A 23625-nucleotide genomic window follows, 5' to 3' on the forward strand; every position below is an offset into this window, starting at 1 on the left:
AGTGACCTCAGAGTGTAATACCACCAAAAGGAGCAATCTCTCCTGGTCTTAGTTGTGCTTTTCTGCTAAAAAAATTTGCTGCCGATATAGCTAAACTAATGCTGAAGAGTTACATGACAATTACAGACAGTAATATATTGTATTTAATGCCATTATAGAAAACTTGTTTAAAACACTGTATTTTCTGTATTTTCACATTAAACTGTACCTATTGCTGACATCTGTGGGATAGCAGCTCTCTCACACAAGACTCCCTTGTGCAATACATATCAGATTCTAACTGGTCTATGTCTCTTTAAGCAAAACAAAGCCCTAATTAGACATCTCTCTTGAGTTACTACAGAGACCCTTAGTTTTGCACTGACCTCTATACAGAAGGTTTTTGCTAAGGTACAGATTTGTAACAGAAAAATTAAGACTGGTATGAATGAATTATGAACAGCAGCCTATGTGTGAAAGCAATATAAAAAATAAGGCAAGGGTTAAAAGAACAACTAAGAGCACAATTTATTGACAGCAATAAAACTGGTAAGCACAGAAGACTGCTGCTTACTTTGAGACCAGAAGACCTGCACTCTGATAAGGTCCTACCTGTCACAGAAGCTTTGTCAGCAGACGATTTGTGCTCTGATTATAGGAAGATTCCAAAAGGTCATAGCACATTGTATATGCCGTTCCTCTTCCTGCTGGCATAATAGGAAGAGAGACTATAGCTGCTGAGCTACCCAAAATAAGGAAAAATAGACAACGGGTAGCAACCTTGCCTAAGATTTATGGAGGATGAACCAAGCAAGAATCTGAGGCAACAGATCACACATAGTAACTCCTGATCATAAAAGATCTGTGCAAAAAACAGTCTGTCATCACCAATCCAGGGAGAGAGAATAGACAATAAGGGCCCAATAACTGAGATAGTACAGACTCAATAATATCCTCTGCGTTGCATTCAAGTGATCCTGGCTACACCACTTAGGATACACAACTCTCGGTGCTTGTAAGCATGCAAGTATGAGAAAAATGAAACCTATGAGGAAATGAGTATGTGGGACCAAAATCAGGGTTAAGTATCGCTTTCCAATTCCATAATGTCTCACATTGAGTTTTGTCAAATTCCTTCAGGCATCTAGTAGAAATCCAAAGGCCAATCTACCTGCTGGTAGCTAGTATCAACCCACTTCCAAATTAGAAACCTAGATGATAATTGCATAGTTATTACTCCGTCAAATCAACAATGACAGCTTTGATAGCTCGTCATAATGAATGATTTTTCTAAAAAACAGAAAGAAGGCTGTTTTTTTGAATTGTTAGATATGACAAAGAAAAGGAGGTAATCTGTAAGTACTTAGGATCAAGGTGAGAGAGCTGTCATGAAGAGCTAGCATGTCAATATGGTCTAGCTGGAGGTGGTCACAAGAGCCCATCAGTCAGAAACACTGGCACTAAAGCGACACCAACTTTCAAGGTTTGCTGCGACCCACTTTATTCTGCTTGTTTCTGTCAATGTCTGTTTCAGACTACTCGCCCTGTAGTTATGAGCAGAAGTGAAAGACCCTGCAAGAAACACTGGTCACCAGATACACTCTGGAGTAGCACTGCACAAGTGAGACTGCATGCCGAGCATTCACACACCGCCTGCCAGGCAGGAGGCCGGCGAGGAACCGCACGACTCAGCAGAAGAGGCAGCCGTGGAGAAGCACTCTGGCGCTGGCACTGTTAACTGCCTCAGCACTGCAAAAAGTTGCATCCCGGAAGCCGCTGCCCGGAAGCGCTGCCAGCAATAAGCACTTGGCGGCGACACGCCGGGGCCGGGGCAGTCACGGCCGCCGCCTCAGGCCGCCCCACCCCGCCGCCATTTCGTGCAGCCGCGACATCCGCTCCCCGCCGCGCCGCCCCCTGCCAGGTCGCGAGGAGTCTCGCGAGAACACCCCGCCCCGCCCGCGCCGCCCGTTGGCCGGTGACGTCGCGGCGCGGGCGGGGCGGGGCGCCGCTTTGAATTGGCGCGGGGCGCGGGCCGGCGGCCGAGGCGGGCCATGGGGACGGTGGAGCCGGCGGCCGGGGCCGCGGCCGCGGGCCTGAGGCGAATCGAGGTTCCGCGGCCGCCCTCCATCGAGGAGTTCACCATCGTGAAGCCCATCAGCCGCGGCGCCTTCGGGAAGGTTTACCTGGGCCGCAAGGCGGGGAGGCTCTATGCCGTGAAGGTGAGGGGCCGCCCGTGGGGGAGGGGCGACCCGTCACCCTGCGGGGTGACGTCACTTCGCCCTCTGCGCGGTGGGGGTGGGGGGGCGCGTGCCCCCCTGCCCCCCGCGCTCCGCCGAGTCTTCGCGCTCCTTCCGCGGCCGCGGGAGCCTCATCGCTGCGCTGCCGTCCAACCCTGAGGGGAAGGGCTGCCCTCTCCCCGCGGGCCTTGCTCCTGGTGGGAGCCCCGCCGGCTGAGGGGCAGGCCGGACCCTGCCCCGCCCTGCCCGGGCCGCGGTTGGGGGCGGGGTTGCAGTGTGTAGTCCTGCGATGAGCCCTTTGCTCCCGGCTCTTGGGGGAGCTGCAGCTCTTCTGGCAGGATGCGTGTGCCTGGGCGATGTGTGCCCCCATCCCCCCCCCCCCCCCTTCGCGGCCTGTAGCTTTCTCATCGCGTTCCTGTTCGCCTGGAGGTTTGGTTAAGGAGGCGTCTGATAGCAACGAGTGTTTCCTGAAGCACCTTAAATGTCGAGGAAAGCACACCAAAAAGATTTCTAAAGCATCAGTAAGCTATTTGCTTCTTATCTGTAAATTCTTGTCATAATTGAGTATTTTCAGCTGTAGCACTGCTGGAATGAATATTCTTGCATTTGCTCGTGAATGAAAAGTGTGCCCCTGAGATGTACAATGAAAGCAAATCATGAAAGCAAAAATATATATTAAAAAAAATTTTTTTCTTAAGTATATGTTAAAAAAATGCAGAGTTTTCCCTGTATATACACAAAGGAGTTTAAGCCCAGTAACAGCATATCCGAAGCTGTATCGGTCAGTGTGCTCAGATACCTTAGCAATGAAAACTTTACCAATGTTTTGTGCAAACTTGACTTGGCAAATGAGAGAGTTATAACCAGCTGTGTAGTGCACAAAGAAAAGGAAATATGAAAACAGTCGTGCAAAACAGATGGCTCAAGATATTAGTGTTTAGAGCTACCTACTTCTTTTTACCATAACTTTATTGCAAGTATTATGACCTGAAAGCCTTTGTGTCAGTAACACTGCAGTGAAATTTATGGATTGTTCACAGCTACAAAATTTGATGTGTACTAAATGTTTGTGCAGTTGAGGCCAATGTTCATATAAGTGTAATTCAATACCTTCTGTCTAAGTCTTGGTTGTTTTTTTTTTGGTTTTGTTACCAGCTTTGATAGTAGTGGTGCTAGCCAAGGACTTGATTTGCTACAGTTTATGTTGCCTATAGAGCAGATAGATAATATTACTTTAATATCGGGACTAAAGATGTTAGACATGGATACACTTCTGATGAATATGCAATGTCTGCTTAAATACATATCAACTGTGCTATTATTTGCACATTCTGCTCTAAGAATACTGAGTAGGCATCAATAAACAATGAAGCAATTCAGTACAGGAACTGGAGCCTAATTCACAGTTAACAATTGTATGTAACTCATGAAGAAATAATTTGTTGAGGCTCCTTCCCAAAGGAAACAAAAGTGTGTTAAATTATTTGATAGTAAATTTTAAATTAAGCAAAAATTTGTTTGCTTTCTCTGCAAAATTAGGAATAAGAGGCTAAAAGAATTTAATGACCTCATTTAATTTATGAGGAACACTTTTTATGAAGTCTTGCCCTTGAGAAGATGGTTTAATGCCGTATGTTCAGTTGTCAAGCCTATGAAGTCCTTTGAAGAGATGGAAAGACTTAGTCACAACTGTATCTTTAAGCACTGAAAACTCTTTCCTGGCTCTGAGGCAGGCATCTTTGTATACTGTGAATAAGAAGCTTCACTCAGCGGTTTAGCTTCAGATTCAGTCTGTATGATCATAAGAAATGTTGACAGTGTGATTTCCATTCAGGACTGAATTAGAAGGACCAGTGGAAACAGGTTCTTCAATAACCTAGGCAAAAAATAAATTTCACAATTCTTTCTTTATACAAAGTTCTAGCTCTGTTACGTAACAGCTGTATAAGCTTGAAGTATGGCGATAAATGAATTGACTGGAGAACTGTAGGTTAGTCTAGGAAACTAATTCACCAGTATAGTTGCAGCAGCTACGTTTTCAAAACTTTTTTTTTTTTGAAGAAAATGAGTATTGAAAATAGGAATGACCATTAACATATGTCTACTTGTTCTTTTCTTTTTTTAGGTGATGAAGAAAGCAGATATGATCAATAAAAACATGGTTCACCAGGTCCAGGCAGAGAGGGATGCACTGGCTCTCAGTAAAAGCCCTTTCATCGTGCACTTATACTACTCACTTCAGTCAGCTAATAATGTCTATTTGGTGAGTAAATAGATAGCTTGTGGTGTTCTGTGACAACATTAAAAACGGAATCCAGAACTATACGTGTCTGAAAATCTGTTTTTGTGGTAGCAAATTGGTATTCCTTAGTCTTGTTTCTCCTTTCTGAGAATGGTTGAGCAAGTGAAATGTTTCTTTTCTCCTTGTACCTTCTGAGATCTTTCCACCTCTGTTCCTTCTTTAACAGGAGAGTCTTTTCTAATAGCTAATCTGATTTAGGACTATGTTGAAACCTTTGAGAAAACAAAAGAGAAACCCTTCTGTTCAAGCCAAATCCAAATGACTGAAAGATGTTTTGTGGTTCTCTAATAAAGAAATCTCTATTGCTTGTTGCCAGCACTCAAAATATATTGATGTAATTGGGCTCAGTGACAAGAGGATAACCAACTGGCAGTACTGAGGGCTAGTATACATGGAGCTCCGTAGGATTTGGGCGGCTTTATAAACTATCTACACACAAAGGTACTGATGAATACAGATTAAGACCATCTACAAAGGATCTAGCATAATTTGCCTGGTTTGCTGTGAATGTACATATTGGTCATCTTGCATAAATTTTGAGACTGAGGTTGGTAAGCGCTCTTACAATGCGTTTCGAGTGTAAGTGAAGGCTTCCTTTCCTGGAATCTCTGTTAGTTGCTGCTCAGGACAGAAGAGGATTTGGGGGTGAAGAATCTTTAAAGGACATGCTTGACTCACCTATATTAAATAGTTTTGTATATTAGGATCTATGTACTAGTGAGATTTATCAACCAAAACCCCCATAAATTCCTACTTATCACTGAAAAGTGGATGTAGAAACCCTGTGGTGGTTTTTTTGTTGTTGTTGTTTGATAGGGTTCCCCTCCTCCCCTGAGCCATGACTACTTAGTACCCCATTGAAATTTTTTTTTTTTTTTAGACATGGTAAAATAGTGTTATTGATTTGACAAGCTCAGGCTTTGAAAATTTTGCTCCAAGGGGTTTCATGGAGAATCACCTTTGGACCATTTAATGTGGTGCCATTTGGCTTAGCAGGCTGAAAACAATTTGCATTTAAATAGTGTGTATTTATATACCTACAATTGTTAATTTTTGATTTTTTGATAATTTTTTAATCACTTTCTTTCGTATCTTAAATGTACAGTTGTTCTCATTGTATTTTTTTTTTGAAATTTGTACTGCTTATTTGGTAAGGCTCTGGTCTGAATTTGTTAAACACTGTAATGTGTATAAACATTTGCAAAATAAAATCATTGATACCTGCTTTAGACAAATTACAGTGTCAGTGGGTTTTGGATGCAGGCCTTGTTTCATAGAATTGCTTCGCAAATCATTTCCTTTTATATGGAAATCTTGCCATTCAGAAGTTGGACGCTAATTGAAAAGCCGACTACAGAAAGTGGGCTAGACAAATAATACAAGAAAGTAAATGAGAGAAAATGTTTCATGTCTCCTGTCATCTGAGGGTTTAATTAATTTATCAAAATGAAAAAAGCTTTGTGTTAGAAATCAAGCAAGCTACCACAAGGAAGCTTCTAATCAGCTCTCCCTCTTTGAAGTGATGCTTTCTTAGAAACAGAAGCTGCTTCATAATTTACTTGCAAGTTTGAAGTGTATTTTAAAATTGTAATTTAAAACTCTTGAATGGCAGGTGATGGAATACCTTATTGGTGGAGATGTCAAGTCTCTTCTCCATATTTATGGATATTTTGATGAAGAAATGGCTGTAAAGTATATTTCTGAAGCAGCGCTAGCTCTTGACTATCTTCACAGGCATGGGATAATCCACAGGTAAAAACTACTTTTTTCTTGGAAAGAAGTATTTGCTTGTTGTTATTGGGTTTTTTTAAAATATTCTGGGAATAAAAGACCATATTTATTATGAAATACAAATGTTTTTTACTTTTATTTTTTAGCAGTGATGGTTATTATGGCTTTAGCAATATTCTTTGTTTTATTTGTCGTAGAGTGAATTGTGCATTTTCTGAAATATGTTTTTTTTGCTATAATTAGTCACTGGAAATAGCCTCTGTTTTGCTACTAAGTATATCAAAACATGTGGCATGCCTTCTACATACCAGTTCTCCATAGAACACGTACGGAAGGATGGCAGTTTGCTGGTCAAGCAGTATTAGAACCTGTGTGTATTGTCACAGATTTCTGAGCAAATTCATGTCTTAATCCATCTCCTATTAGCCAAGTATCACTGTGTAAAACAATAGGCTCATTCTACATCCAGAGTGTTGTGTTTCTCCTATTCATTGGAGAGTAATATTTATTGGTTATTAAAGAAATTTTCATTCATTATAGGAAAACCATTGTGCCTCCATAGCTGCCTTGCAGTTTTTTGTCTGAGTGCTGCTCGAACACAATCATCACCATTCCGTAGTAACAGCTGCCTAATTTGCTAGGGCTTTTGAAAGCTATTTTTGCATATGTACACTGTGGCAATCTTATTTCTGGTGTTATTTTTTCCATTATCTGTCCATCTCAGCAAGCCAATATACACAGCTTTTTCTGCTAATGCAGTGCTGCACTAACACAACTATTTTGCCTCCTACATCTGCTTTCCCTGTGGCAGGTGACAGTCAATCTCAGGAACATTCTGAAGTACTGCAGGCATATAGTTGTAGGGCAAAGGGACATTGACTGCTCTGATGCTCCCCCTGTAGTGACCGATGTACTTCACTTCTTTCAGTATACCTTTACAAAGAATTTGAATTGGAAATTTGGTAGGGGCTTGTTTATAACATCTACTGTCATATGCAGAAGCTACATGTTAGTAAATATTGTGATGGTAGTATTCATCAAGAGCACTATTAAACTTCCCGAATTACAGAACATGCAAATTCTGTGACCTGCGCATGGTGGTATTATGAGGCCCAAGACACTTGCACAATATATAGTGCTAGACATGTTTAACTTTGATATATCCTTCCAGTTGGAGTTTTGTTGGCTAGGAGACTTTATTAATGAGGAGAAGATATGTTGTTAAGGCTTCGGGACTAAATGTTTTGGGTTAGATAATTTTCTTAATGTTGCTAAGTTGTCTTTTTGCTGACTTCAACTATATCTTATCTTCAGGGATCTGAAGCCAGACAATATGCTCATTTCTAATCAAGGTCACATAAAGTTGACAGATTTTGGGCTTTCCAGAGTTACTCTGAACAGAGGTAAGATGCATCAGTATTCTATTGGTTGTGTTTCTTATAATGTATTTTTATTCAAGATCGTAGAAGATGATACATATTTTACGTTCTAGTAGTAGACAGAGGCTCCAGTTAAATAAGTCAATATGATGCAGTAATATTAATTCTAGTTGGTGATAAGTGCTGAAAGTGCTTGCTGGTAAAGGAACTGCACTATGTGCTCTACTTTACTGGATAAAGTATTTATTCTTTGGGACAAGGATATATGAAAAATGAGCTAGGGACATTTGTTTTAAGTAACACAGGTATCAAAGTTCTCTACAAAGTTCATCAGGAGAAACCAAAGAATGAAAGGCTAATCTTGGCATTTTCTTGGTGTACCACTACCTATTTCTGTCTTTTGACAGAAACAGTCCTTGTATGTATATTTGTTTCTAAGCTGAACTGGGACTTTGCCAGTGTTAGCATGAGAGACAGGAGCAGGATGAGGCAGTAAAAGCTGAACTAATGAGTCTTGCCTAGCAGAAGGAATTTGCTGCCTTAGTGTATGAACAAGTCCTATTGTTTTTCAGTAGCAGAAAATGTGGCTGACTAATCAAATGACTGTCTGGTGCAGGGGATATGCTGCAGGTCTTGGGGAGAACAGCTACGTCCTGAAGTAATTGTCTCTTCTAACACCTTAGCCACGTCAGTCCAACTTATGCTGGGCAGCAGAAACTTAGTTTTCTAACAAGCCTGACGGGAATATGTTTTTTTTAAATGCAGTCAACCAGGGAAATGGAGAAATTTAGAGTTGTCTATGGAGCTCCTGATTTCATGGTTTTAAAAGGATGTGGAAGAGTGCTAAAAGTACTATATTTTCTATTATATGCTGTTTTAATTGATAACTTCTAACAGAGCAGACTATTGTGTTTAGTTTGATGTGGCAGGGAAGAAGCTATGAGCCTATCTACCTTCTCTGCTGAGCAAAATATGGCATCTAAAGTTGAATTTTTCACTTATGAAAAGCTCATGTCTAGCTTGATTCCAAGACATCCTTCGGAAAGAAGGCAGGCTTTGGACCGGAATTGCCATCTTAGCTCACAGATCATAGGTTAGAATCTCTACCTAAAAACTGAAAATTATACCAATTTAAAAAAAAAAACAAGAATTATAGTATAATAATGCTGGAAAAGTAATTGGACTTCTACAATTTCTGTTTGTTTTTTGTATATTTGCTCATTACGTCAGTAAACTTTCTCTTGACCTAACTTAAATATTAAGTAAACTTATTTAATAGTAAAAGGGAAAACTGACATGCACTTTTTTCTCCAATCTGTTTGTAGAGATAAATATGATAGATATCCTCACTACACCATCAATGGCAAAGCCAAAACAAGACTACTCACGTACTCCGGGGCAACTGTTGTCTCTCATCAGCTCTCTGGGTTTTGTAAGCGATTATTACTTTATTTGACGTACTTTGATCTTTTAGTTTTCTCGTTATCTTAAGTACAGTAATTGGATTGATGAGGTTTTTCTTACATCTTTAGTTCCGGAGAGAACTACCTTGGACCTTTCAAATCGGTGACTATGAATTGTATTTAAAAAAAAAAAAAAAGTTCAGTATATAAGTATGGCTCAGTTCCCATGCATATTCAATAAAGAATGTGTAAAGTTGCATTTACAATCCTGAATGCTTTGTTCAGGCATCTTATTTTTAACATATATTTCTTTTTGCTTGATAGTATACTCCTGTTGGAGTGAAAATGCCAGGGCCCAATTCGTATCGAGGTTCTGAGGGTCTGCATGGAGTGGTTTCTCCTGCATCTATAGTTCAAAAGGAAAATACCCCTCTTTCAACAAAGTTATTCAAAACATGTGAGTATGCTGAGCCTTCTATCAAGTAACACTTTTGGCTATAAGCTTTTGTTTTATTTGTTTTTTGTCTGGTTTTAACTTATGTGAGCAGCTAGGATCACTTGGTAAAAGACGGTGCTTCCATCAGTGTTTTGCTGTCTACCAAGTCCTTCAGGTATGCTTTCATTTAAATTGTCTTATTTTCATGCTTTGACCTTTCCAACCCAAAATGAAAAAGATAGTTGTTGTGCTAATACTAATATCTTTTTAAAGTCCTTGCCAAGTTTCTACCTCAAAAAATGAGTAAAGTGATTATGCAGGAAAGATAAGAGAACAATTACTGTATCGCACACAGCCTTCCATAGTTTCATTCAGAGTGATCACTTAACATAGTGTGAGGCTGGATAATATATGCTATACATGCTGCTTATTTGGATCAACATTTGATTTTTTTTTTTTTTTTTTTCTTTTCAAGGTCTTGATAATTCTGCATTAACCCCGGGGATGCCAGTGAGGAGTTTAACTCCAACTCTACTTCAGTCAAGAAAAAGGTTTGGTACCTCCAGTGCCAGTAGTCAGTCACACACACGTGTGTCCAGTATGGAATCAGAATGCTGCAGCAGCCCCAGGTGGGAGAAAGATATAGAGGTCAGGATTGCTTCATTTTCTACTACAAATTAAAATGACTTTGTATATGCGCTGTATACAAATCTTTCTGACTTCCCCTAGGTATTTCAAATGTAGAGAAGTCCAGCTATAGGAAAAAAAGAGCTGATTGTAATCCTTGTTGAACAGGCATATTTTGGATCAAACTATTATTATCATCTCCTGCCCTCCCCCCCGCCCCCCCCCCGAGTAGTCCTGTGCAGCATAAGAGCAAATGCCATCTAGCCTGCAGAAAAGGGGTGAAAGGGAAGGCTTCTTCTGCGTTTAGCCCTGTGCTCCACAAGGTGGACAATACTGGGAGCACTGGCTCTCTGGAAGCTGACCTTGTGTCTATAGCTTTATTAGCCCAGCATGCAGACAGGAAAAGCCTTTGAAAAGGCAGCAATTGGAAAAAAAAAAATGTATAAAATATATACATTTCAATCTCCTACCAGCTAGGAAAAGCTGAAGAAGTTTGTTTTTAAGATTTGTATTACTGAAGATTTTTTGTAGCAATTAACCTACCATAAGTAATTAGTGATAGCTGATTTAAATACTTTTTTCCTATTTTAAACTGACAGATATAAAACAGACAAATACAGCATACCTAAAGGGAAATGCTGCTTTCCTATTTAGACATTTATCACTCTTCCTATTTAGCTCAAACACAAAACAAAAGAATTAAATATAAATGTATTTACAATTCTTTATCTGTTCATTTTCCAAGGCCTTGCTTTTAGTATTGTGCTACCAAAGCTAGCAGTAATATCAATTTTTTCTTTTGTCACCTCAGAAGTGTAACATGCCACAAGATAGTATGGTTTAGTTTAATTTCTTAATACAAAATGATAAAATCTTTCTCCTTAGGCTTTTAAAAACACTGGGCTTTCTATTGAATTCTAGCAAGTTTATTTTTTGTGTCCTAAAAAGTTAAATTACCAGAGTTGCTCTCTAATTTAATTTTTGATTTTTCTTATTTTGAACACGTTTCTGTAATGCTATAATCATATTTTTCTTGATACTCAAATACTTTTAATGTGCTTATTTGCAGCAAACTGAGGATGAACTATGTTCTGCAACAGGCAAAACCAATAACGGCGAGTCAGCTCTCCTTTCTAATGTACAATTACTGAATGGCAAAGATATTAAAGAATTAAAGAAAAAAGAACTTGAGCTGGCCATTTCTCCCATCAATAGCAATGATTCTGGCAGCAGGCAGAAGTTAGGAACTGAACGTTCTGATGTGACAGGTACTCCTGTGACTGCACTGGATGTGAAAGGCATAGTCAGAAAATGTCTCTCTGAAAATAAGATTTGGGAAGAAAAACTTATTGCGAATAAATGTGATATGACTAATGAGACAGCAGAAGCTTCCAGTCAGCGGCAGTTACCTTCATGTTTGAATGATCCCATCAAGCCTGTCAAAGAGGAAGAAATTCTTGAAAAGCCGGGTGTAAAAAGAAGCTTTGAACTAGTTGATACTAGTCCTTGTCAGGAACTTAACTATGTTAAAAAAAGCAACGCAGAATACAAACGTGGCTGTCAAATCTCAGAATTTCAAGCAAACCAAAGGACAGGTTTGACAACAGAAATTCAGTCCTTAATGCTTTGTGATGATAGATGCCTACATGAGACCTGCAAAAGCAAGGAACAAGTTAAGGGTTATACCGGTAAACGGCAAACACTAGAAAAATCAGTTGCTCCAATAATAGCTAAAAATCTTATGTGTGTCCTGGATGCAGATTGTGACAAGGACGATAAAAAGGAGTATATGAACTCAAGTTTCTTAGGCACTGATGATGAAAAGCCACTAGGAATCCTTAGTGCAGACTCTGATTTGTCCTTTCCTGAAATGTCTGTTACAGAGAGCCATTTAGAAAAGCAGCTTTTAGATTTGGATAAAAGCGTTAAAGACCTCTCCTTTGAAGAACCAAAACCTGAAGACATGCTAGTAACATCACCGAATTCCCAAGATGCCTCACAAAACGGAGAAGAGCATATTGTCCAGGACTGCAAGTTGTTATGTCGTGTGCAGGATAATGACCAAAAACACGTGGCGGAAACTTACCTTGACACAGTATCTTCTTCAGAAAAGATAATGAAAACAATGAATCTCTTCAAAAAAAATGCCGTTGTTTTTCGAAGTTATAACAGTCCAATTAATGTATCCAATGCATCTGAGCCATGTAGTATGGCTTCCTTGGATATAATGGATCTTTCACCTGCTTGTAGTGGGTCTTACCCGACAGCTATTACTCCATCACAGAAAGGAAGACCACATAGGGTATATCAGGTCTGTTATGAGACATGCAGAAATTGAGTCTGAGTGTGCGTTAGGTATTAGTGATATGAAATTGTCCTTTCAGTTGGTAATTCAAGAAAAGTCGAAGTAGTCAAGGTTAATCTGTCAAAAATGGCTTGCACTGACAGGCTTGGGCTTATTTCACTTGTGTGGGCAAAATGATTGTTTCCGTAAAAGCTTAGCAATAGCTGCATGTTCACTGTTCACCTTTGGTCCAGTGAGCATTGTCTTAGTCTGCCTCTGACGGAAGTCCTTTGCCTTTACTGTGAACAGGTAAGGAAACCCTGTGTTATTTTGTCACGTCCTACTTCTGGAGCAGTGTGGTGCTTCCTCTGAATTATTTTAGGCTTCCTGATGCGATGGCATGTTCTTTGACTTTTCTTCCTGAACCTCCAGTGCAGTCTGTGAAAGCTATTGAGTTGCTAGAAACTTCTATTCTGCCTTCTGTTTTTTCCTTCTGGGTAGAACTGGTGGCATGCTGTGTGTTGCCAAGTGCCAGTTACAAGCATATCATGAAGACTGATGAAAGCAGTAGCAGCTGCCTGCAAGTTACGAGGATTTTGCTTTGACTTTGTTAATGCTATTAATCATAAATAAAATTCTATTGTCTTACCTTAAAATAAATTGGACCGCTAGATGTGGGAAAGGTATGGGTATACTTTTCAGTCCATGCTTCCTGTTTTATTTTAGTATAGTTTTACAAGACCTTTGTCCAGTTACTTAGGTTTGAGCTGTAGGATTTAAAGCTCTTGGAGAGAATTCCGAAAACACTTGTTAGTAACTAAGTGAATAATTTTGTGTAGCAAAAGGGGATGCTCAGAGAATTATTTTGAGGAAGGTCTGTCTTCTGATGTCCTTGTCTCAGTTGCTTGCTTATATTTGCCATAAAACTTTATTGACTACAAAACTTGTATCCAACTGAAATGGAGTAAGGATAATGTGCACTTCATCTTCTGTTAAATAGATAAATAACTGATGGCCTTAAAAAGCATATAAGAATTATTGTCCTGTTAAAATGTGAAGTTAGAAGTACTTAAAGGTGTCACAAAATAGTATTCTGCTAGATGATTACATATTACGTGTATGTAGTCATCTAGCGTGATGCTAGATCCACTGGTAAAGTGGATTCTGTAGCCTGTATGATATTGTGATAAAATATCAATCTGCTGCATCGAAGGCAAAGTTACATTGGAATTAAGGGTATATTTAAAAATAAAGAATAAAAGTAACCTCCAGATGCTTTAGTAGCATCTGTAGGCCATAACAGGAAATTGTTCACTGCAGTCAGCCTATTAGCTGTGCAAATTTATTGATGTATTTGCAAGTTTGCATATGTTGTCTTCAAATTACGTCCCTTATTACTTTCCGAAGGCATATGTAGTTGTATACAGTAACATAAGTCTAACTTAAACAGCAAAAAACTCATTCAGTGTCTCTTGAGTGTGTCTAGAGTGCAGTAAATGTTATTCAGGATTCTCCTTATATCACAGGTATCGTTTGACATATATACTTGCTTTATATTAGCTAATATTGAGAACTTGATGCTAAAATTGAGTCTATTTTGACATTCTTTCTAGTTTTTTTTTTCAGATTCCAAGTTGGAAGGGGGAGGGGTTTTTTTAAGACATGTGCATTTAGAGTAGGTATTGTTTACCTTTTATGCCTCAAGATAGTTGAGATGAAGATGCAATCACAATTCACACATGCTTGGGAATGTACATTTTGTAACATGTCCTTGACTCTGACTGAAGTCTCAACTGTTATTGTTACCATTACTGAACCTGGGCATGGGAGTGGGGAATCTGTTTGGTTTGACATCTGAAGTCTTTTGTTGCATGCTTGAAGACACCTCATCAGGGAGATGCTGACACACCATACAGAACTCCAAAGAGTGTAAGAAGAGGAGCTGCCCCAGTAGAAGGTGAACGCATCTTAGGGACTCCAGACTACCTGGCACCTGAGCTGCTTTTGACAAAGCCTCATGGTAAGGAAAGCAAACAATCAAGTTCTATCAATACTTGGAGGGTGGCAGGTGCTTACACCTCTAAACATCTTTAGAGCGCTAAAAACTTCAGTTAGGATGACAGTGAATTTAAACACATGCACACAGCTTAGTATTTGCCAGTACTGATGGCTGTTTGCCTCAGCAGGTCCCTCCATCTTATTTTTACCCTGTAACGAGAGTCTTGAACTGTCTGACGTAGCCCGCTACTAATTTAATGCATCAGAAGCTGTGCTTAGGCAGCCTGAGACCTCTATATGGCTTAGGAATCACAGCTTAGTCATCCTGTGTATGCTTAAGACTCTTTTTAGTTTAGTCAAGTTTAGCGTGAAACGATTATGCTTCCAGTTAGTCTCAAAATATATTCCACATTTATTGATGTTGAAGTGCTATGTGCAGTCAGCCCAGTTTTACAAAGTTGCATTAAAATCAGTTATTCTTGAAGTCAGTAATTTTATGAAACATTTCTATTAAAGTGCTGTGACAGGGTCTTTCATTTAAGTGGGCGATGGTAGCAATCAAATATTTCTTGAAAAAAATAAAATAGCACAACACTAAAGTGCGTAAACTACTTTGGTTCAAATCCAGAACTCCACTGAGGTCAGCAAAAAGGCTGAAATATTTTCCTGCTAATTTGCAAGAGCCTTAAAAAAAAAAAAATAAGGCATCCCTGAGTAAGTTTGTTGTAATTATAATTACACTTTTTCTATCACAAAAGGCATACTTCTAGATTTTCTGTATTTAAAGATAATAGTCTTAACAAAATGAAACCCTCATTGAGAAATGGAATGATCACTAGTCTGTGAAACAGTAGAGCTCTGCTACATGTAACCTACTTTAACTAAAATTGCATTAAGAGATTTAATACTTTGACTGTTACTTGACTAAAACTATTAAATATACTTAGTTACTGTTTTTCCTTGTCATTAAGGAATCTTGGTTATTTGGCAGACATTAAAACTCCATAATACTTTGTAAATTACTATATAGAGAAAGAGAAACTTGCTTGCAAAATGATTTTTCACACAGTTTTTGAATGTTTTCAGGGCTTTAGTGATAACTGCAAAGGGTCGGGGGGTTCATTTGAGTAAATTACAAATCTCCCATTACGTTTAGCATGTGACACTACTATAATTTGTTCCTGTTTATAATTCATATTTAATATTGACATTTTGTTTTATTGTTGAGCTACTAGCTTAAGAAAAAGTTTGAGTTCCTATGCCTTCAAGCAGAGAATTGTACTGAAAATATTTACTGGTGTTTAATTTTGTTAGGTTATCTGCAATAATTGTAATGTACATACTTCATTGTCTTTTCATATGCAGGGACTCTAACCTCTGGTCAGTTTGCTATGTTCTGTACAGAAAAGGCGTGTTCAGCAAACTGAACAGTCAAAGTATAATTAGATCACAATTTCCAAGAAAAATGTTTGATTAACGGTATTTTTATACACACGTGTGCATACACATGTGCGCGCGCACACACGCGCGCGCGAGAGATATGCCCAATATGCATTCCACATAATAAGGTGTGGTGCTTCTAAAAAATCCAGGAAACTTCAATTTCACTGTGTCAGAAGTCACATATTTAAGCTTATACTTCAGGAGAAAAGTCAGCTCATGCTATTCTTGGTGACTTTCTGTAACAGGAAATAAGGTGTTTTTTCGTCATTGTTCCCTTTCACTTTTATGCGATCAGTCTGAATCGGTCCATGTATGTGGCAAAGAAGACTCAGATGCTCAAGGCTCTGCATTTCTAATTCTTGCTTTGTGCTAATAGATACAATTTGGCAAAGATATGGTAGGATTTAGCCTAATTTTTTAGTTGGACTTTGAGGGGGAAAATTTCTGTGAAACCTATTTTACTACTTTGTTCAGAGTTGTGATCTTTTTAAACCTTGACTAAAGCTGAGGATATTTTATCTGAGCATCCAAGCACATCTAACAACAGTGGATATGACCTCACTGCTTTGATGTGCTTAGCTTGGTGGGGCATTCTTACTGCTGCTAAAAGCTGCTTAAAAATGCACTGGATTATTTTTAAGTTACAGTTGTATGGTTCAGTTTTTAGGCATTCCTGAGTTTAGTCAAATTGTCTTTTTGAAATGACTGAGAACTCTTGCTTTTCTAACTCGAGGTGACTTAAAGGTTTTTTTTATATTTATATACACACACACGTATATGCACACATACACACACAAAAGAAAAATTACACTTGAATTATGTTTACAAATTGTTTTGCAGCAAGTATCATTAATTCTTTATACAGTGGAGTGGGCATGGCTTAAAGATGCAGAAATCTTAGAATGCATGCAGTGGTGTTTGGAGTTGCTTTGCCTGCTTATTTGTAAGTGGATTAATACGATTTGGCAAAAACTGGAACCTGGAAAAACAAAGCTACTTAACAAAAAGAAAGCCAGTGGCCAAGCATTGTAACTGCGCAAATCGACTTTAGTGCAATGGAAAGTAATACCGGTTTCTCACGTGCTGGCTTGTTCCTGCAATCTGTCTTCAATATTTTGACATAAATCTAGACAAATGGAAACTTGAATATTTTGAGTTCTTGGAGTCTTATCAAAGAACTGAAAGAAAGGTGTCTGGATTATAACATGAAGCATTCATCTGAATTCTAGAGCAGATGTTAGACAACTGTCTACTGTCACAAAACAACCCCTTAGAGAAGACAGCCCCTGAATTCTTTGTGACAGGAGGTGATAATTAGATTGCTCTTAAGAACTCCCTTGCTTATATCGGTAAACCCTAGGACTATTCATAATAAATTAAGGAGCAGACTGGGGGGGAGGGGGGAAGCCCTTAATATATCTTTAATCTTCTGCATGATTATTAAGTACAAACATATTTTTTTCTTCTTTCATTTCCAAGAAATTTTGCAGGATTTCTAAACATTTTTCAATTTCTGCATGGCTAATCTTCAAATGTTTGCAAATACCATTATCCATGACAAATACCAAGTTTATTAAGCAACTTTGTTTTATTGTAATGGCCCGAATTTCTCCTACTCAGGTTCTGCTGTAGACTGGTGGGCTCTTGGAGTTTGTCTGTTTGAGTTTCTAACTGGAATTCCACCTTTTAACGATGAAACACCAACACAGGTCTTCCAAAATATTTTGAAAAGAGGTAATTTCTTTCAGTAATCAGGGGAAACATCTTTATTACAAAGTCTGTATTGTTTGAGCTATTGACTCATTTGCATCTTTGTCCATAGATATTCCCTGGCCTGAAGGTGAAGAAAAGCTGTCTGATAATGCCCAAAATGCCATAGATATTCTTTTAACAATTGACAGTACTAAGAGGGCTGGACTGAAGGGTTAGTATTGAACTTCTCTCTTGTGTTCTTTGCACTTTGAAAACTCCAGAGCGTTGTCCTCCTAAAACTTAGACTAAGAAATTTTAAAGCATATTTAGGCTCCATATGTAGTGTTAGAACACTTAGTAAATCATTATATTTGCTATACTTCTTGTAGCAAGGTTTTACTTTCCTTTTCAAGAGGGCATATATTGAACTTGGCTTGGCCTTAACACTTTTTGCTATGAATGTTTAGGGTTTGACGTCTGACATACCGAAGTTCACTCTATTAGCCAATTCTTGTAACAGACATTTAGGGGGTCTTGGCCTAACTAGTTTTACGCATATAATCAAGGCCTCTGTAGTTGGGGAGAGGAAGCCTCCTACAGAGAACATTTCAAATGAGCTATTTTAGGAATCTGCCTCTCTACATTGAATGCGTAGAGAACAGAGTTAGACAATAGAGGAACTTAGGCTCCCTTGCTGTCATAATAGGGACTATTTCTTAAACTTTAATAACATGGAAGGAAATTTACTGGGTGAGACTGTTTGGAAAGAGAGGGAGAAGTCTTTAAGAGGAAAAAAAAAAAACTGCCTGAGAGATCATTAGACAAGGAGATTATTATGCAAGCGATTACTCATAAAGAGATTAAAGCTAGAAGAGGAAACTAGGCCAGTTCAAACTAGAGAATGTGTAAGTGTGGATCATGTTAGTAGGGAATTCTTTGGCTTTTTAATATCTCCCAAAAAGCGTCTAATGTCTTCGTTTGAGGGTACTTTAGTTAAGCACAAGCTATTGCCCTTACTAGGTAATAGGGTAAAATCTAATTACCTGTGATGCGTACAATTTAAACGAGATGACATAATGGTTTCTTCCAGTCTAAAATTCTAGGAAATTGATTCTTTGTCAGGACCTAAACTGTTAACTGATCTCCTTAACCGATCTATAGCCCATTGAAATGAAGTTGGATGACTTGTTTTCAGGACAGCCATTAGGTTTTCTTCCATTCTGATTAAGTCTCCATCACACTGTCTGTCCTTGTTTCCCCTCACCTCCAAACACACATGCACACACACGTGTGCACGTGTATTCTTGCTCTCCCTCTTTCTCCAGCATGAAGCTTAAGTTGCTGAGAAATTTATGTTGCATCCCAGTGGTATGCTTCTGTTAGCTGTTTATGTCCAGATAACAGAAATTTAAAAGCAGCAGTTGGCGGAGAACACTGGTGTCCCAAGCTTTTTTCACCGAGATGTGGACAGGAGCTGGTTGCCAGCTATGGCGTAGATCAATACCTCTTTGTAAAAGAGGATGCGGTCTGCTCATCTTTCAGATGAAGGCAGCCTTCAGTACTTGAGAATTCTCTTTTTAAGTGCAGAACTGCAATTTAGGCATATAGTGGGTGTGTACATTGTGTCCTGCTGCATGTATAGTAGTCTAAACTCTTAGGAGTTAGGCTAGCCCTCTGCTTTCTTGTCTTTTGCCTAAAATTAAGGTTACATTAGATTATTTGTCCAGGAAATGTAAAAATGATAAACAAGTTCTAATGTCTTGGAATTAAAATTTGTAGTGACTGTCTTGGACCAGCTTCCATGTACCTTTACATGTAATTCTTGCCATTTCTATTATTCTTTCAGTTAGCTTCTAGTTTCTGTGCTGCAAGTGATTAAAAATGTACGTTTTCATGCCACTCAGCTGAAAATTTGCTTTCTTGGATTCGATCAAAGCCGCAAAGCAACTTTCATAAAGGGATGATATTTCAAGATCATGCAGTAGATGCATCAGAAGCTACAAGCCAAGGAAGTCTGGTCAAAATGGACAGGGCAGGGAAGTTCTAGAGTCAGAATCTTGCAGCTTGGTTGATTATCCTGTCTCCAGTAACTGGGAAAGAGGATTCTGATTGTCTGTGGCTATTTGACCATAGGTAGTTTTAAACCTCTGTGTCTGGTGGTAGGAAAGGGGGATTATTTTAGGGGCTATACAAAGCTGATAGAACATTCAGGCTAGAAAAAGGGCAGGTGGCCTGGGGTGGAGAAGGGTTGCAGTGACTTCTATAAACCCTCACTCAACCTAGGATTTTGGCAAAAAACTAGAAACAGACTTTGTTTAAAACTTCCGTGGTACCTAATCATGAAAAACATCTATTTTCTGTGACAGCCCCTAGGTACCTCTGATCCAAAATGTGAGTTGTGTAGAATAGGATCTCCAACTGGAATTTGTATGACAATAGTTTGATCTCAGTGAGATTGGGGGTAATTACAACCTAATTGCAATTGGGTTTGGGCTTTCCAAAAAGTAGAACAGAACAAAACAAGTGACAACTTCTCATCAAGTGAACAAAGTGACTGCGGGGTCTGGACAGAAGGAAACTCCTAATTCTTCTATAAACTTCTGTTGCAGAACTGAAACATCACCCTCTCTTTCATGATGTAGACTGGGATAATCTGCAGCATCAAACTATGCCTTTTATACCTCAGCCGGATGATGAAACTGATACCTCTTATTTTGAAGCTAGAAACAACGCCCAGCACCTGACCGTGTCTGGATTTAGTCTATAGCATCAAGATAAATGAAACTGCTCCATGTTTTTTGCACACTTACAGGTTGTCCAATAACACTAGTTTGGTCTTGCTAAGTTTTCTTGCCAAATTTAGAGTGTTTTAAGTGATCAATCTGCTTTTGTTATTGTTTCCTTTATTCTAAAGTGAAACTACTGTACAAAACTTAGCTGGTATCAAGTGCCTTTATGCTACTTTTTATTTATCTCACTTACTGCACCTTACTGAGAGGCTGGAGTGTTGTATTTCTTAGTAACACTTTACTTGGCAAAAGATTGTTCTTTTGATTGTTTTTAAGTGATGTGAAACCAATTAGGAGGTGGGGAACTATTTTACAGTTAATAGGGAAGGGACATACATGCATGCGAATTGCTTTATATACAACTTACCTACCTGTGTTTCAGTGTATTCTCATTTGGGAGTAATCCTTTGTAGCCAACTTGAATATATACCCATTGTGCCAAACTGGTATTCCCATTCGTGATGGGAAACTAATACCTTAACACAATGTTGAAACAACTTATTTCTGTTTATCTTCTTCCAAGAAGGGTTAAGATGGGCAGCGTTGTTCAACGTTAACTCAGCAGTACACATCCTGTCAGTGTTGTGAAGATTGCCAATAGTTCTGCTGGTTCGTCCTTTCCTAGACAAATGGAGTAAGGAAAGAAAGCTTGGGGCAATTCTGTTAGATAAATACTTTGTTGAAATTGTTATATTGTAGCCACTTACTACATCCAGTAGGAGGACTGATTTCAGCAGCACACATTTTAGCAATTACTTTTTAAATAGAAAACACTGTGTAGTGTGTGTGTGTGTGTTTGCATTCTTTGTGTCAGATGTTGGAAAACAAAAAAAAAAATATCACCTGAGTGTTGGCTAATAAGTGAAATATTATTGCTATTGAAGCTGCTATATATTAAAGACTAATGCATTGCAAGTTAACAGACTATTGTGTCGTAAATTCACAACCTGATTTCAGATTTCACTAGAACTTCAGTTATTTTCAGTATTATATTTTCTAATTGGGCAAAAATGTATTTAAATATACCTCAAAAATGAACATGAGAAAATTTGCCTAGGGGCTAGTTCTTAAGTCTGTTGTAGCTAATACTGGTTAAATTATCTCTAAATTTTTTTTCTTTTTTCCTGCATAGGTATCTTTCTCAGCTGACTTATTGAAGATTTTTTTTTTTTTCGGGTTTGTACTTGTTAGTTAAAAGATAGCTCATGCTGGATGGTGGTGCCATAGCTCTATGCCAGAAGCCTAGCATTTTGCTTGTAACTCTTGCCAAGTGGCTTTTCAGATTGTTTTGTGAATTGACATTTCATTGCCCGGGAATGAGTTGTCCCTTCATTGCCCTTCTTCCTGGAACACAAGGTTTAGTGAATGGAATTCTGAGTAAACGCTCTGCTAGGCTTCCTGCTTGTCCTTCCAGATAGCCAAGCAAGAATCGGGAAGGGAGTGGAAAAAAATCCACAAAAGAGACAAAAGAGAGCTAATTACTAACAGTTCAGAATGCTTGTGTTATTGTGCACGTTGACCTAGAGCTGAGATTCACGATATTGAAATAGAATTTTGGAAAGTTGCAAGACATTTGTGACTCTTACTCCCTTCACTAAGGGCTTCAATTTCTGAAAACTTCTAAACTTACTGAAATTAATGCTACATGAAAAAAGATGAGTAAAGAATTGCATGTAATATTACTTGAAGCATGATCACTAGAAGACTCATTCTCTGAATATGAACAGAAGTTCTTTAGCATGACTTTGTATTAAAAACACAGACTTCTCCTTTGTGTACTTAGAATGTACTGAACTCCGACCAAAAATAATACCTTGATTGAAACAGTCGCTGGTATTTTATGCAATTCATTGCTACACTTGTAGCAATGTTTAGAAAAAAACTAGTCTTCCTTAGCATGAAACTGACATTCTCATAAAAGTCCTCTATAAAAACATGCTGGGAAATAATGTCAATTTAACCTACTGAACACAACAGTTTTGGTGTTACAGCTGGCTACAACATTTCCCACTTTGCAGTGTAATACATTGCCATTATGGTTAAGAATCATTTCAAGGCATTAGTGGCTATTTATCTTCAAAATGTCAGACTACTGCAATTTTTTTTCCTGATCAGCTGCAAGGATCAAGCAAGCTTTAATTTGTAACTCTTTTAACCCATTACAATGAACTGCAGAACTCCTTAAAGCTCTGACTTAAGTAGTCTTAACATAGAACTAGAGACGATAGTGTCCTGAAGCATTATGCAGAAAGAATCTTTATAACTTATTACTCTAAAAATCTCAAACCTTCTAGAAATCATGGTTTTTCTACCATAGTTTTATGATGCAATACAAAAGCAAATACTATAGAACCATATATAAACCAGCTGCTCCATTAGAATGCCTAATGCAACATGCTGCAGTAGTAGCTATGTACACTGCTTCTATAACTGATTTTGGTTAAATTTTGCACAACTAGCACTGAGACTTATTATACCCCATTCTATTCAATATCTTGTTTTTATACTAAACTCCATGTTTGCTATGATCAGGATTACATGCTGATTGCTTTTAGAAATCAATGTCCTAGCTTGATTCTTCAACGTACACTGTCTCAAAGAGCCTCCTTGTTAATGCAAGTGTGTGTGAGGGGGAAGTATGGTGATGCTGCTCAACTTGAAAGATGCTACAGGGAAAAGTACAAAACAAACAAACAAACAAAAAAAAACAAAACAAAAAAAATCAGATGTGGTAGCTGAAGATGATTAAAGCTGCTTCCTGTTAGTAATCATCTGCAGCTGTGGGCTATCATAGGTAGCAGCTGGCTGCCAGTTTTATTTTTGAAGGCCTAGGCTTCTCTTCATGTGCTTACCCTACATATAAACACTATAGCTCCCATGTTATCCTAGGGGGCAGTTTATCTGTTGTTACCTGGACAGAAGTGTGCAAAAAACTGTAAAGAAACAGTAACTGTCACACTTCCTTATACAGCAATAGCTGGCTCAGACAACTGTCACTACCTGTAACTTGCAGTTATGCTCACCTACTTGTTGCACGAGCTTGGAGATAAAGATGCTGAAATGTTGACATGTGTTTTGAGCTAGTGGGTCCCAGTTTCAATATGATTAGGGTTCACCTATGGCTACTGTTTCAGTAAACTGTATTATTTTGTTATCTCTTAACTTTTCTAAAACTATACTTTGCATTCTGTCCTATACAAAAATAAACACTGCAGTCCTGTTGTAGCTTCCTGCTGTGTTTTTGACTTGGAAAACCAACACTGGAGAGCTAAAAATGTCTTTTTGACCTTGCCTTAATTTAGATGTATTATTTTATAATGGGGGG

General features: G+C 38.5%; 1 protein-coding gene across 2 annotated transcripts; it reads left to right on the forward strand.

Moving 5' to 3' along the window:
• Window positions 1-1981: 1981 nt before the first annotated feature.
• Window positions 1982-23342, forward strand: MASTL (microtubule associated serine/threonine kinase like). Of its 2 annotated transcripts, none has more exons than XM_068934520.1 (12): window positions 1982-2198; window positions 4342-4479; window positions 6131-6270; window positions 7564-7652; window positions 8954-9060; window positions 9356-9488; window positions 9943-10115; window positions 11164-12405; window positions 14260-14398; window positions 17440-17553; window positions 17642-17743; window positions 20121-23342. In XM_068934520.1, the coding sequence occupies exons 1-12, from the start codon at window positions 2031-2033 to the stop codon at window positions 20276-20278; spliced, it is 2703 nt and encodes a 900-aa protein (XP_068790621.1). In that variant the 5' UTR covers window positions 1982-2030; the 3' UTR covers window positions 20279-23342. The 2 variants fall into 2 exon arrangements, with proteins under 2 accessions (XP_068790621.1, XP_009677909.2); XM_009679614.2 differs by lacking the exon at window positions 1982-2198 and adding an exon at window positions 2232-2737.
• The last annotated feature ends 283 nt before the right edge of the window (window positions 23343-23625 follow it).

The sequence above is a fragment of the Struthio camelus genome, chromosome 2 (assembly GCF_040807025.1).
Source record: "Struthio camelus isolate bStrCam1 chromosome 2, bStrCam1.hap1, whole genome shotgun sequence".
In the NCBI taxonomy this organism is placed as follows: domain Eukaryota; kingdom Metazoa; phylum Chordata; class Aves; order Struthioniformes; family Struthionidae; genus Struthio; species Struthio camelus.